The 13,428-nt window shown below is 43.3% G+C and overlaps 1 protein-coding gene across 13 annotated transcripts in view; it reads left to right on the plus strand.

Annotated features, from left to right (window-relative positions):
- Positions 1-13,428, plus strand: part of LOC129852704 (F-actin-monooxygenase mical2b-like) — a 49,680-nt gene that overhangs the window by 14,413 nt on the left and 21,839 nt on the right. For all 13 annotated transcript variants that reach the window (XR_008759038.1, XM_055918306.1, XM_055918301.1 and 10 more), the window contains exons 2-4: positions 5,839-6,218; positions 12,204-12,411; positions 12,938-13,054. Coding sequence is in view for 12 of the 13 variants with exons in the window: in XM_055918306.1 (XP_055774281.1) it covers positions 5,958-6,218; positions 12,204-12,411; positions 12,938-13,054 (586 nt within the window). In the remaining variant the exon portion in view is untranslated. The remainder of the gene's footprint in view (positions 1-5,838; positions 6,219-12,203; positions 12,412-12,937; positions 13,055-13,428) is intronic.

The following is a 13,428-nucleotide window of genomic DNA, read 5'->3' on the forward strand; positions in this document are numbered from 1 at the left end:
TGTCAGGTTGGATGGGGAGCTTTGCTGTGCAACTATTTCAGGTCTCTCCAGAGATGTTAGATCTGGTTCAAGTCTGATCTCCGGCTGGGCCACTCAAGGACATTCAAAGACTTTTCCCGAAGCCACTCCTGCGTTGTCTTGGCTGTGTGCTTAGGGTCGTTGTCCTGTTGGAAGGTTAACCTTTGCCCCAGTCTGAGGTCCTGAGCACTATGGAGCAGGTTTTCATCAAGGATCTCTCTACTTTGGTCCGTTCATCTTTGCCTTGATCCTGACTAGTCTCCCAGTCCCTGCCGCTGAAAAACATTCCCACAGTATGATGCTGCCACCACCATGCTTCACTGTAGGGATGGTCCCAGGTTTCCTCCAGATGTGATGCTTGGCATTCAGGCCAAAGAGTTCAATCGTGCTTTCATCAGACCCGAGAATCTTGTTTCGAATGGTCTGAGAGTCTTTAGGTGCAAACTCAAAGCGGGCTGTCATGTGCCTTTTACTGAGGAGTGGCTTCCGTCTGGTCACTCTACCAGGCCCGATTTATGCTGAGATGGTTGTCCTGCTGGAAGGTTCTCCCATCTCCACAGAGGAACTCTAGATTCAGGTTCTTGGTCAACTCCCTGACCAAGGCCCTTCTCTCCTAATTGCTCAGCTCTAGGAAGAGTCTTGGTGGTTCAAAACATTTTCCATTTAAGAGGGATGAGGCCACTGTGTTCTTGGGGACCGTCAATGGTGCATACATTTTTTGGTACCCTTCCCCAAATCTGTGCCCTGACACAATCCTGTCCCGGAGCTCTACGGACAATTCCTTTGACCTCATGGCTTGGTTTTTGCTATGACACACACTGTGGGACCCTATATAGACAGGTGTGTACCTATCCAAATCATGTCCAATCAATTGAATTTATCAAAAATACTCCAATCAAGTTGTAGAAACATCTCAAGGATGATCAATGGGAACAGAATGCACCTGAGCTCAATTTCGAGTGTCATAGCAAAGGGTCTGAATACTTATGTAAATATGGTATTTCTGTTTTTTATATATTTTTTATACATTTGCAATATTATTTAAAAACCTTTTTTCACTTTGAAATGATGGGGTATTGTGTGTAGATTGCTGAGGAAAAATAGTTAAAATATCAATTTTAGAATAAGGCTGTAACGAAAGAAAATGTAGAAAGAGTCAAGGGGTCTGAATACTTTCCGAAGGCGCAGTAAGGGCAGTGTGTGCTAGCTTCCATTAACCAACACAGAAAGACCTCCCCAGCAGGTGTTAATACTATAGCTTTTTAAACAATTTGTGAAGCTTGGAGCACAAACCCCCGGTTGTATTTCAACTTTCCAAGCAGAAGTTGTAGTTACTGTATATCTTAGTTGGAAATGGTCTGATATTGTGATAGCCACATATTAAAATTGCTTCCTGAAATGTTGTTTTGGGAGTACAACTACTTGTTAATGGAAGCCCAAGCGGTTGTTTACTGTAGTTCAACAGAAGTCCTTAAGTTTTTATTATGAAATCTATACAGAAAGAACTGTTGCAAATACCATCATGTGGTCACATCCAACAAGACCAATATAACCAGAGGACAAAGCGGGCCATTCATTCCATCCACTGCAGGATTTTCTCACCATTTGCTGTTGTTATTTCAACAATGGTGTGAATGCAGATGTTGTCTTGTACCACACCTTGCAGGGCAAAGGGAACAACCTTACCCCACAGCAGCATAATAATACACCCTTTGCATAAACAAATGACCCTGCCCCAAACTAATTTAAGCACCTGTATGCTATGCTGAGCCCCTCCCAGCCATCCCTCAGCACTCATAAACATTATATCACAAAAACACACTGATAAAGGACTACAGAATGGGCCCAGAGTCATGAGCACGCCATTGGATAACTGTGGTTGAACCATTGACAGAGCTCGGTAGGCGTTGCCTCTGGTTCCTTGTTGATAGAGCAGTTCAGTGCTATGTGAGGCATGTAGCGTTGGAATGTGGTCTGTGGCTTGGCTGTCTCCAGAGAGAGGCCTATAGGGTTTTGTGTCTGACACTGGGACAGGAGCCGGGGGTCACTATGTTGTGTGTGTATCAGCCTGGGGGACAGAAATTGACACCCCTCCCACATTGTCCTCAATACGAGCTGGCATCCCATTATCCAGGATGAATGACTGTAAGGCAAAGAAACAACAATAGTGAACAGGATGCAAAATATACAGCTAGTTTGGGCCAAACAGGATTCTGTAAGATAGGAGGATTTTGTTTGTATGAGAACTGTTTTCAGTGACCACAAATAGTGCTCATGTTCCAGGAAAAATCTATATTTTGTTATTTTTTTCATTAGTCCACGGTATATAGTCCCAAAATGCATCATCATGAGTGACACTTTGCTTCTTGAAAATCCTATCTCTTGAAAACTTGACTGCTGACATGCAAAACATTTTGAGACTGTATCAACAGTGGACTAATGAAAAAAATACCTAAAGATAGTTTTTGAGTGGTTTTTCCTTTTATTTATGACTATTTAGAGTTGTTTCCCAAAACGCATCCCTGAAAGCTGCCTGAGAACTAAGACTTGGTTCAAGGACTTGACAACAGAAGACAAGTCTCACTTATGGAGTTGCTTATCATGTGTCAGTGACATAATAACACGTTTCTTAATGGACAGATGGCATATCGTTCTCTCAACAACTGCTGCACAGTGGAAGAGGAGAGGTGGTGTCACTCGGCCCAACTCCAGTAGGCAGCAGAGCAGATACACTACATGACCCTTGCTGCTATAACAGCCTCCACTCTTCTGGGAAGGCTTTCCATTAGATGTTGGAACATTGCTGCGGGGACTTGCTTCCATTCAACAACAAAAGCATTAGTGAGGTTCTTCCACACCGATTTCGACAAACCCTTTCTGTATGAACCTCGCGTTGTGCACAGTGTCGTCATGCTGAAACAGGAAAGGGCCTTCCCCAAACTGTTGCCACAATGTTGGAAGCACATAATTGTCTAGAATGTTATTGTATGCTGTAGCGTTAAGATTTCCCTTCACTGGAACTAAGGGGTCTAGCACGGAACCATGAAAAACAGCCCCAGACCATTAGTCCTCCTCCACCAAACTTTACAGTTGGCACTATGCATTCGGGCAGGTAGCGTTCTCCTGGCATTCGCCAAACCTAGATTTGTCTTTTGGACTGCCAGATGGTGAAGCGTGATTCATCACTCCAGAGAATGCATTTCTACTGCTCCAGAGTCCAATGGCGTTGAGCTTTCCACCACTCCAGCTGACGGTTGGCATTGTGCATGGGGATCTTAGGCTTGTGTGTGGCTGCTCGGCCATGGAAACCCATTTCACGAAGCCCCAGACTAACAATTATTGTGCTGACTTTGCTTCCAGAGGCAGTTTGGAACTAGTGAAGCTACGCGCTTCAACATTTGGTGGTCCCATTCTGTGAGCTTGTGTGGCCTACCACTTCGCGGCTGAGCCGTTGCTGCTCCTAGACATTTCCAGTTCACAATAACAGCACTTACAGTTGACCGTGGCAGCTCTAGCAGGGCAGACATTTAACAAACTGACTTGTTGGAAAGGTCACATCCTATGACGGTGCCAGGTTGAAAGTCACTCAGCTGTTCATTACGGGCCATTCTACTGCCAATGTTTCGCTATGGAGATTGCATGGCTGTGTGCTCAATTGTATACACCTGTCAGCAACGGGTGTGGCTGAAATATCCGAATCCACTCATTTGAAGGGGTGTCCACACACTTTTGTATATATAGTGTACATCCCCCAGGCCCTGTAGTGTTAGTTGAGGTGGAGAGTGGGGGACGGCACTGCAGCAGGTCCTGCTGGGCTGGGCTCACCTCTCCCTTGGCCAAGCCCAGCACAGGCCAGCTCTCTCCATGGATGATTTGAATATCAAATGATTGCTGTTCCCAAACCTCACAGAAGCCATGGTCCCCACCCAAAACGTTACCATATTTTTAGGAGAAGTTTCCATGTTTTGCTTTGATGTTGTGCTCTGGTGTGGATTCCCTGGCATGATTTTTTAAGGAGGGGATTGGGTTATTTTTCTTGTGTCAGTTTCATGTTTCAATATATGGTACGTGAGGGTAATGCTAAAAGTAAAAGTAAGCACATGTGAGCCTAAATCATAATTAATGAAGAGTTTTCGGGTCTCTCTCAGTTAAGGTGTGGCCTGAGTACCACCCTGGCCACTCAATGATACAGAGAGGTTGTCCTCAAACTAATATTCTGTTTCACTTTTATCCTTCGGACTTGTCGAGATATCAATATTATCGTAGGGAATTCAACGGCATTGAAATCCTAGAGGGGAGCGAAAAAAATACACAGCTCTCAACATGGTCTCAGAGCATTTCGTATTATTATGTACGTACATCCGTGGACATTACATTTAGTGTGTGTTACGTTTCGTATGGTATGTATTAATTTGTAGATGTTTGTATGATATGTTAAGAATGACAATTCATTGATAAATTACGTATTGCAATTCATACAATATGTTATGCATTTGCTAAACCTCTAATATGTAACAAATTCCCATTTGTTGTGGCTAATGTTATCTAGGTGGCTAATGCTAACATTTGTTTTTTAGGGGTTAAGGTTAAGATTAGGGTTAAGGTTAGGTGTTAGGTTAGGGTTAGGGTTAGCTAAAAGAGTTAAGGTTAGTGTTAGGGAAAGAGTTAGCTAAAATGCTAAGTAATTGCAAAGTAGCTCAAAAGTAGTAAGTAGTTGCAAATCTGCTAATTAGTAAAAATGCATATCACTCATACTAATTTGAGTGTTCCGGTTGTACATTTACTATGTAATGCAGACCTATGAGACCAGTCTACAACTCTAGGTAGTATATCCAGGGGTAGGAGATGTCCCTCTTCTGCAAATTACTTTTAATTTATTATTATTATTATTATTATTATTATTTTTACATCTGTCCAGTTTTCAGTTGGAGAGCGAAAACCGCAAGACAAGCACTTTTTTCTCCCTGATTAGCAGTATGTCCGTGTCCACTAGTGCCAAGTCAGTGATGTGCAAACAGGCATGGACAGAACTGTCTGACCTCAATGAGCTGTCTGGTATTTTTATCCATAGGTTTGGTCATTAGAATGAAACAAACTGTTCTTTGTAGATGGAAGTCATGATTCATTAATGTGTTGATATTCTCTGTGTTACTGTATGACCTTCTGTATGTCATTTAGTTCATAGAAATGGGAATACTGCATGTTTTGAAACAGGTTTCTATTTTGAGCTTTTGAACTTTGGCAGTGACTTTTGGAAATGTGCACTCTTTTACAGTCCATTGTTGTCCAGAAATGAAGACAATCATTATCCCAGGATCTATCTAGAAACAATCAGTTAGTATGGCATGCGGTATTAGTTTGGCAGCAAGTAAAAATGCGTTCTATGAGAGTTCAAACACATCTATTCTTACATTGGAAATGTTACAATGCATTATCTAATGCCAAATGTTTCAATCTGTAAGTCAGTGATGATTTGAAATGAAATAAATGCAATGAAACCTGTTCTGTAGAAAACCAGTGATTGTTGCAGGCTGATTAATTGACTGTCTCCCTAATTATCTTCCCCATGCCCTATATCAACTAGTCTATTCCCTCTGTGATTATTCTGAAGAAAGGCCATTGAAAGCCGAAACGTCAACTTTTTAAACTTACCTAATAAAACTAATATTTTTTTTATGGAGGGTTGCCCCTTTTCCTGTCCAATATTTGACTGTTTAAACAATTTTCCACTGTTCCATAAAGCCATCTGTTAAGGATTCTACACTTCTAAAGGCCGTGCGATGACATCAGACTCAATATATTTTCTCTGTACCTCCTCAGATTGGGCATGACCATGGGGGCCAGGCTGTGGGTGTAGCCACTGAGACAGCTGGGGAGAGGGAGAGAGGAGGAAAAGCAAGCCAGCACCAGCCAAGCACCCTGCACTCCTGCTGGGGAAGATGGGGGAGACAGAGGAGGAAAAGGACCAGGCAGGGAAGCTGTTTGAGAATTTCATCCAGGCCTCCACCTGTAAGGGCACCCTGCAGTCCTTCAACCTCCTGTGCAGGCTGCTGGATCTAGACCCTCAGGACCATGAGACGTTCTACTGTAGTCTGAAGACCAGGCTCACCTCCTGGAAGGCCAAGGCCCTCTGGACCAAACTGGACAAGAGAACCTGCCACAAGGAGTACAAGAAGGGCCAGGCTTGTGTGGGCACCAAGGTAAGCTAACAGCCATTCACCATGACATTCTAAGAACACTTGCTTTGTATCATACAGAGGTGTTGAATATACCTTTGGTATTATTGACACACTGTAGACAGAGCTCTGTTTCATGGAAGTCTTTGGAGACAAAAGAGACAAAGAACTCCAAGACCATCAGCGTGAAAATTGACTTGACATTGCACAGTGCACACCCTACAGTAGTTTGAAATAAGATCCCAATATATTCATGTGGAAGTAATATTTATGAATGTTATGCATTTCATTCTCTTTGTGTGGCTGTGAGTTGTATGACTGGTCTGACCCATTGGCTTATGATTAATCCGGACTCAAGTCACAATAGTGAGGTGTGACTGATTCTCTGCATTTTTCCCAGCTGTAATCGGTTTTAGACAATCGGCAGTTTGTCCTTCCTTAGTAGAGAAGTGCTCTGTCATAGGGAGGGTAGTGACTTAGGTAACGTCGTGGTCATCACTTTAAACTGTACCTGTCAGGACACATTAAATCCTCTACTATCCTTTACTGCAGCTGGCGCATATTCTACAGCTGAGAAAGTGTGTTCTCCTGATCAGACAGAACTCGAAGTTTATCTCAGCACACACACACACACACACACACACACACACACACACACACACACACACACACACACACACACACACACACACACACACACACACACACACACACACACACACACACACACACACACACACACACACACACACACACACACACACATAAAAAAATAAATAAAATAAAAACACACAGACACTTAAGGCGTCTGCATGCTTCATTTCGGTTGGTGCCAGTTCGAACTCACCGAGGCGAACCGAACAAGCATGCCTACATAGTCCCTTGAAAAACTAGAAAAAAGTGGCAAACGTACTGTTTGTACATTTTAAGACCCCACAGCCAGTATATACTTCCTCAAATAGTCAGAATTTATCTAAAATAACTCAACAAATCTGTCATTAATTTTGACGTTTTTGCAGAGGATAAATTAGTTGGGCAATTTTACATCTAAGATGTTTGGTTGCAGACGCAGTATTTTTCTAAAAGTGCCAGAACAGCGAAAAAACCCTCCAAAACGAACAAAAAACACCACAAAATGTCATCATAATATATTCACAAACTCTTCCGAACTGTTTCGGCTGGGAAGCATGCCAACGCCTTTACTGTAACTCACTCCCTCCCTCACTTCCGCACTATCCTCATTCCTCCTCATCCACAGCTCTACAAAGTCTTGCCTCTTACAGCACCCTCAATCAGTCACCAGAATGCTTTCATAACACACATCCACAGACAGCATCACTCTGCAAGTGTGATTATTTTCCTTGGTTCTACTGAGGGGGCGGTGTTCTTTATTGGGCCCTCCTGAAAGGTTGGATCCCTGCCCAGATATTATTAAAGTGTGTTTTAAGTTATCCAAAATAAGACAGGTTTTACAAGTTCTCTCTGATACCAGCTATAAACCAGGTTGGAACACCATATACCCCCTTGATCTGAGAGTATGCCATGATTAGGTGCTATACCAGTTCTATTGAACCTTTCATTAAAGTGTCTGATTGTCTTTAGTCCCGTGCCAAAGAGTTTCAGCTAGGTTTCCTCAGTCTGACAAGCCACAGGACAGCGTAGAATGGCCTTATTGATCAAAGTAATAAAACAGATGTACAGTACAGTCTCTGAGTTCTGGGTAATTAACCATACTGTTGGTACAGTAGGAGAGACTCACGTAAGTATTTGATTTACGCTGGCTGTGTGGATGGAAACAGGAATGACCTTGTAACAAAATTGAGGCTAGAATTCAACTTACCCTCTCTTCTTACGTTTCAAGTCTGTTTACAGAATAGGAGATTTAAGGAGTAAAATAATTGACGTACATTTCCCACAGATAGTGGTACAGCATATGGCTCTCCTGTTGTGATTAATTGCAGCCCACCTGCCACAACTTGATAAATTTCTTTACTTTACTTTCTTCACAAGGAGTGGATGGCGTAAGCGATGCGTTAGGGTTTGGTGGCGGTTCACAGGGAATAATAATGTTTTAACATTCCTCACCCAGCCTCCACAATCTACAATCTACAAGCTACAATCTGTATAGGATATGAAGTCATCCCCAGTTTGTTACTGCATACAGCTGGCTATAATGCTAATGACACACACGTACTGTTGGTTTCTTATATATACACGTTTTTAATGAGGAACACAATGAAGGCCTGTATTTATTTTTTTAAATACGAAGCAGAAACACTGAACAGAATTATCAGAGAACATATGTTACTGGGCTTAGTCTATTTCACTGATTATGCTGTTAAATGTAAGCGCTTTAGGCCTATTGAAGTGGCTTCTTGAGCCCGAGATCTGACAAGCTTATTTTATTAGTATCAGAGTTGCTTTGTGCTCGTCTCATCTGAGAGGTCTGGAGAAGTGAGCTGAAGTGGGAAGAGGCCCAGTGAGAGAGACGATTAGTTTTCCAGGGCGGTGCCGCTGTCCAGTGCCAGATTCTATGGAAACTATTTGAACCGGCTATGTCCTGAAGGTGAGCTCTTGACCTGCACTTCAGCGCCAGTATACCTCAGCAAAATACAGACACTGTTTTCTATTAAGGGACTGATTTGTCTGTTCTCTGCATTTTTAAGCATTATAATTATCAGGCAATCAAACTCCACATTATGACACATACTGTCATTGCAATAATAGCCTAGTTAAATCATATGGCAAGTAGCATGATAATTTGTAGTCTCAGTTGTGCAAACACAAAGCTCCTTGAGCTCGGTAATATGTTTGGAATGGTTTTGCATTCATGAAATGCCTTCAATCATAAGTGCTACATTTAATTTCCTTTTTCTTATGTGAACTGTTATCCTGTATAATGTTGGCACATACCTCATGTATGAAGCACATGGAAACGTTTTCATTGTATTATTGTTTATTACCTTGTTATTCAGTTCCCCAGTCTCCTGCCCTTTAGACTAAACTACAGTGAAGACATGAACTCTTTACTTCACAACCCACTGAATGCGGGTTAGAATTAAAGACAGAACAACAGTTTTTTAAGGATTATTTCCCCCCTCATTGTAGAGGAGCTCTCCTTTATAACAGGTTGTCTTTGTCATGCTCGTAAATCTCACCCTAGATGGCCCATCATTGAACAGCGTGTCATCAACATTTCCATGCTTGGCATCCTCCCTTGACAATTGTGACATCTTGACAGATGGACCTATTTTCCCTTAATTATATGGTTTGATACTGTGGAAAATTGTGCTTCCACTGAGCAAATAATTCACTGTATGGAACCTTCTACGGTATGATTTGAAAGTTCAGAGACGCACTGTGCCCTCCTTGCCTGTTTCTCAGGCCTATTTCATGCCCAGTCAGGAGTATTGTTCCTTTTCTCCTGTTCTAATTTCCATGAAGTCCCAGATGGCTGTTTGCGACGGTTGCCAGTTCATGTTGTGGCTCTCCCGGTGGTCTCTCTCAGTTGATTGAGTACCTTAAGTCTGACGTTTTGTCCTAAAACAGCGCCGTACACTGGGCCAAGCTAGTGAGGCATCACATCATGTCTGCAGGTGCACAGGCTCCGCTCGCTCACTCACACAGTCAGTTTGTTTTACTCCGGTGAAGCCAGAATAAGCATGTGTGTTAAGGAGCTCCACTCAGCCCAGTGTTGGGGGGTGTTCCTGTCAATCTAACCTGGCTGGCCTGTTGAAGTGGCTGGACAGCATGTACACACTAGAGACCACCAGTCAGCTAATGTCTTAGACCTTAGAGGACATACTATACTCCTTAAAGAGATGAGCTGTAGAGTTTAACGAGTCATTTGTACTCATTCAAAAACAGTGCAGTTATGGAAGATAATGTTTTGTTCAGCAGTATCCTATAGTCTTGAGCTCTATAGATTGATCAGGATTCCAGGAGACAATAATTTCCAACTGCCTGACATTGTGTCCACTTTACATTTTGATAAGCATGTTTGAGTTGGCCTCCAGTGTACATTCTGCATGAAGTGAGTATGATAAACTGTGTACGTGACCAATAAACTTTGATTTGATTTTGATTTGATTGCCAGCTAATAGGGCTCCAGGTGCAGTAATGTAATGAACGGGAGAGAAGTGAAAGGTGAGGCGGGGGGCGGGGTCTTCCACTCCTGGTGAGGGTGAGCGGGTGAGCGGGTGAGGTCACAGGTGGGGTACAGACAGGAAGTAGCTGTGATCTGACTCACTGGCCCTCAGGAAGCCCTCCCATCTGCGATAACACAGCCCTGCATAGAAACAGGAAAAACAAACCGCTCATCTCTCATAGCACCATAGAGACAGACTAAAACAAAAGTAATGCTTTGATAGTGATTATCTAGTTCATATCAGGTTTGATAATACCCCACATTGTGGGATGTGTGGTTAGGCACATCTGAATAAACTGAGCTGATGTTGTTCTGTGTTTGTGAATAAGGCATTGTTCCACGTGTTTTTTTCTTTTTCATCTGTGGCGGTGGTGCTTAACACACCTGGCACGTCTCAGTGACTGTCTGATTTGTCTGACATTGGTTAAAGAGCCCATTCACTTTAATCACTCCTCGTGATGAAAAGAACTGGGCCAGGCCTGTTCAGACACAGCCACGTGCAGCCACCTGGGTTTAGCTAGTATACCTGATGAGTATTGAATACCTCATACTCTTACCCCTAGGCTGCTAATGTTATGTTCTCCTTTGCCTTCTGATGACACCCTGCAGCAGACTCACACACGCAGAATGAGAAAACAGAATGACTAAAGCCCAATATTATTTTTATTGCTGGGAGCAGTGGTACCATTTATGGTGTGATCTGGGCAGCTGGCACGTTTAGCTCTGTAAACAGCACCCTGGGAAAGAGCGGGAGAGAGCAGGAGAGAGCGAGAGAGAGAGAGAGAGAAGGGGGTGGGGATAGAGGGGGGAGAGAAAGTGAAGGAGAGAGTGGGAGAGGGAGAATGAGAGAGAGAAGGAAGGATAGAGAGCTAGAGAAAGAGAGAGAGAGAGTACACCCCATTCAGCACAGAACCCAGTATACAAACATGATAAGGCCCCCGAAGCTGGGGCTGAAGCACAACCGTGTCACAATATTGATCGGATTGACACCTCCTGTGAGTTCCTGTGGCTCTTCAGGCAAACACACAGGGTGACAGGAAGTGAGTCCCGCTGTTCAAATATACTGCTGGCCCTCCCTGCACACAGGGGGGATTTAGAGGTCAGGTGTGTGGGTTGACTGGGCTGGGGAGGAAATAAGGGATCTAAAATGAAAAGGTCACAGTGGGCTGAGATGGCTGAGCCTGGTTGAGAGAGGCTCTGATTGGTTATAAGGTTAAGGAAACAGGAAGCCGCCCAACTCGTTTGCCACTGCAGGGGCTACTGTCTGACTCAGGAGTGGTTGGATGGTGAGAATATTCCTCCGAAGAACTAACACTCCAAAAATGTTCCTTCTCACCCTTTCTAGAAGGCTGGATGAAGTCATGTTCTCACCACACATTCTCAGAAGGATCCTTTAACCCAAAATAACTGACTTCATGCATATTAGAGTGAGGCAGATGAGTGAGGCAGATGCATGAATCATGTCTTTGATATGGCTAGGCTGTAATAAGGATCTACGGTTGAGGTAATGACATACTCTCCCAGCGCTGGGTCAGAGTAACACACAACATACTGTCACCATAAACATCCACCCCAGGCACTTTACTTGGCAATATACAATAAACACTCAACTCATCCCCTCATATTTAATCTGCTATTGAGTATGTCTGCAGGTTTAAACAATGGTTCTATTTTCAGTAAGTATTATTTATGATGGTGATAAGGCACGTTACAGTATATGATCTCTTTGACAGGCATATGGTTATGATGCACACATGTATTGTATTTTGTGTAACAGAAATGTGACTATGAAACACAATTTTGAGTCCTTTATTTGCACTCATAATGATAATGGTGTCCCTCTGTCATTCTTGTCCCTGCAGTGCCTGATCATCGGGGGAGGCCCATGTGGCTTGCGGACGGCCATCGAGCTGGCTCTGCTGGGGGCCAAGGTGGTGGTGATTGAGAAGAGGGACACCTTCTCCAGGAACAACGTGCTGCACTTGTGGCCCTACACCATCCACGACCTCAAGGGCCTCGGGGCCAAGAAGTTCTACGGCAAATTCTGTGCTGGAGCCATAGACCACATCAGTAAGTACTTTTACATGTGGGGTAAGCATTTCATCAGGAAACCTTTCTGCACGTACAGCCATAGCAGTTGTGATTAATAACAGCCATTTCCTATAGCCCGACATGTATTTACTTTTGCAATGGAATATTTTGCTCATTGATATTGTTAGATTCAGCCTATGATTATGCTATTGTATCCTATTCCCCTCCAAAGCAATTTTTTGTCTGGTAACCTTGATGCTGCCAATCCCTTCCATTGCATAATGTCATGGTTGTTAGCCATAGAAGGTGAAACTTCCATCTGCTCTTAGCTACAGAGATACAAAGCAGAGCTGCCAAATGCTGGTGTTGAAGGCAAATCTTTATACAGCTCTCAAGTGAGGCCAAAGTGAGGCCAAAGGCCAAGTTTTGTTGTGTGTATAATGTGTAAATGCATGGATGCCTGTGCAGTGTGCATGTACTAGGTACTGTATTAGATAATGCATAAAATACAGCTGGGTTTCTTGCATGGTTCTAAGAACTCCTGATTCTTGTCTGTGTTTGCCAGGTATTCGTCAGCTCCAGCTCATGCTGCTGAAGATCGCCCTGCTCATAGCTGTGGAGTTCCATGTCAATGTGGAGTTTGTCAAACTGCTGGAACCTCCAGAGAACCAGGAGAATGACGGTGAGTGACAGCCCACTTACAGGCCGTCACTTACAGTAGCTGTATGTCCATTGAACTCCATCAACATTGGCCTAATACTCATCAACCCATCATCCCTGCTCCTTCCTGCTAACAATTTTGGGTCTTTTGGCTGTAGTTCAGGGGTTCAGGCAAGGGCTAGGTTACAGCATCTGGGACCAGACTTCCAATATCAGACAGGTTAGTTGGGGTTGAAGGGCTTCATGCAATGCATTTGGAGAACATCAACAGTGCACATTAACATGAGCCTTGCAACAGTAAGACTGTTACAGATGATTTTAATTTGAGCCAGTTTGCTACAGCAGGAAAATAATCATGCAGCAACAGGGAATGTGAATTGTTATGTGGATTATAAT

The sequence above is a fragment of the Salvelinus fontinalis genome, chromosome 4 (assembly GCF_029448725.1).
Source record: "Salvelinus fontinalis isolate EN_2023a chromosome 4, ASM2944872v1, whole genome shotgun sequence".
Lineage (NCBI taxonomy): Eukaryota > Metazoa > Chordata > Actinopteri > Salmoniformes > Salmonidae > Salvelinus > Salvelinus fontinalis.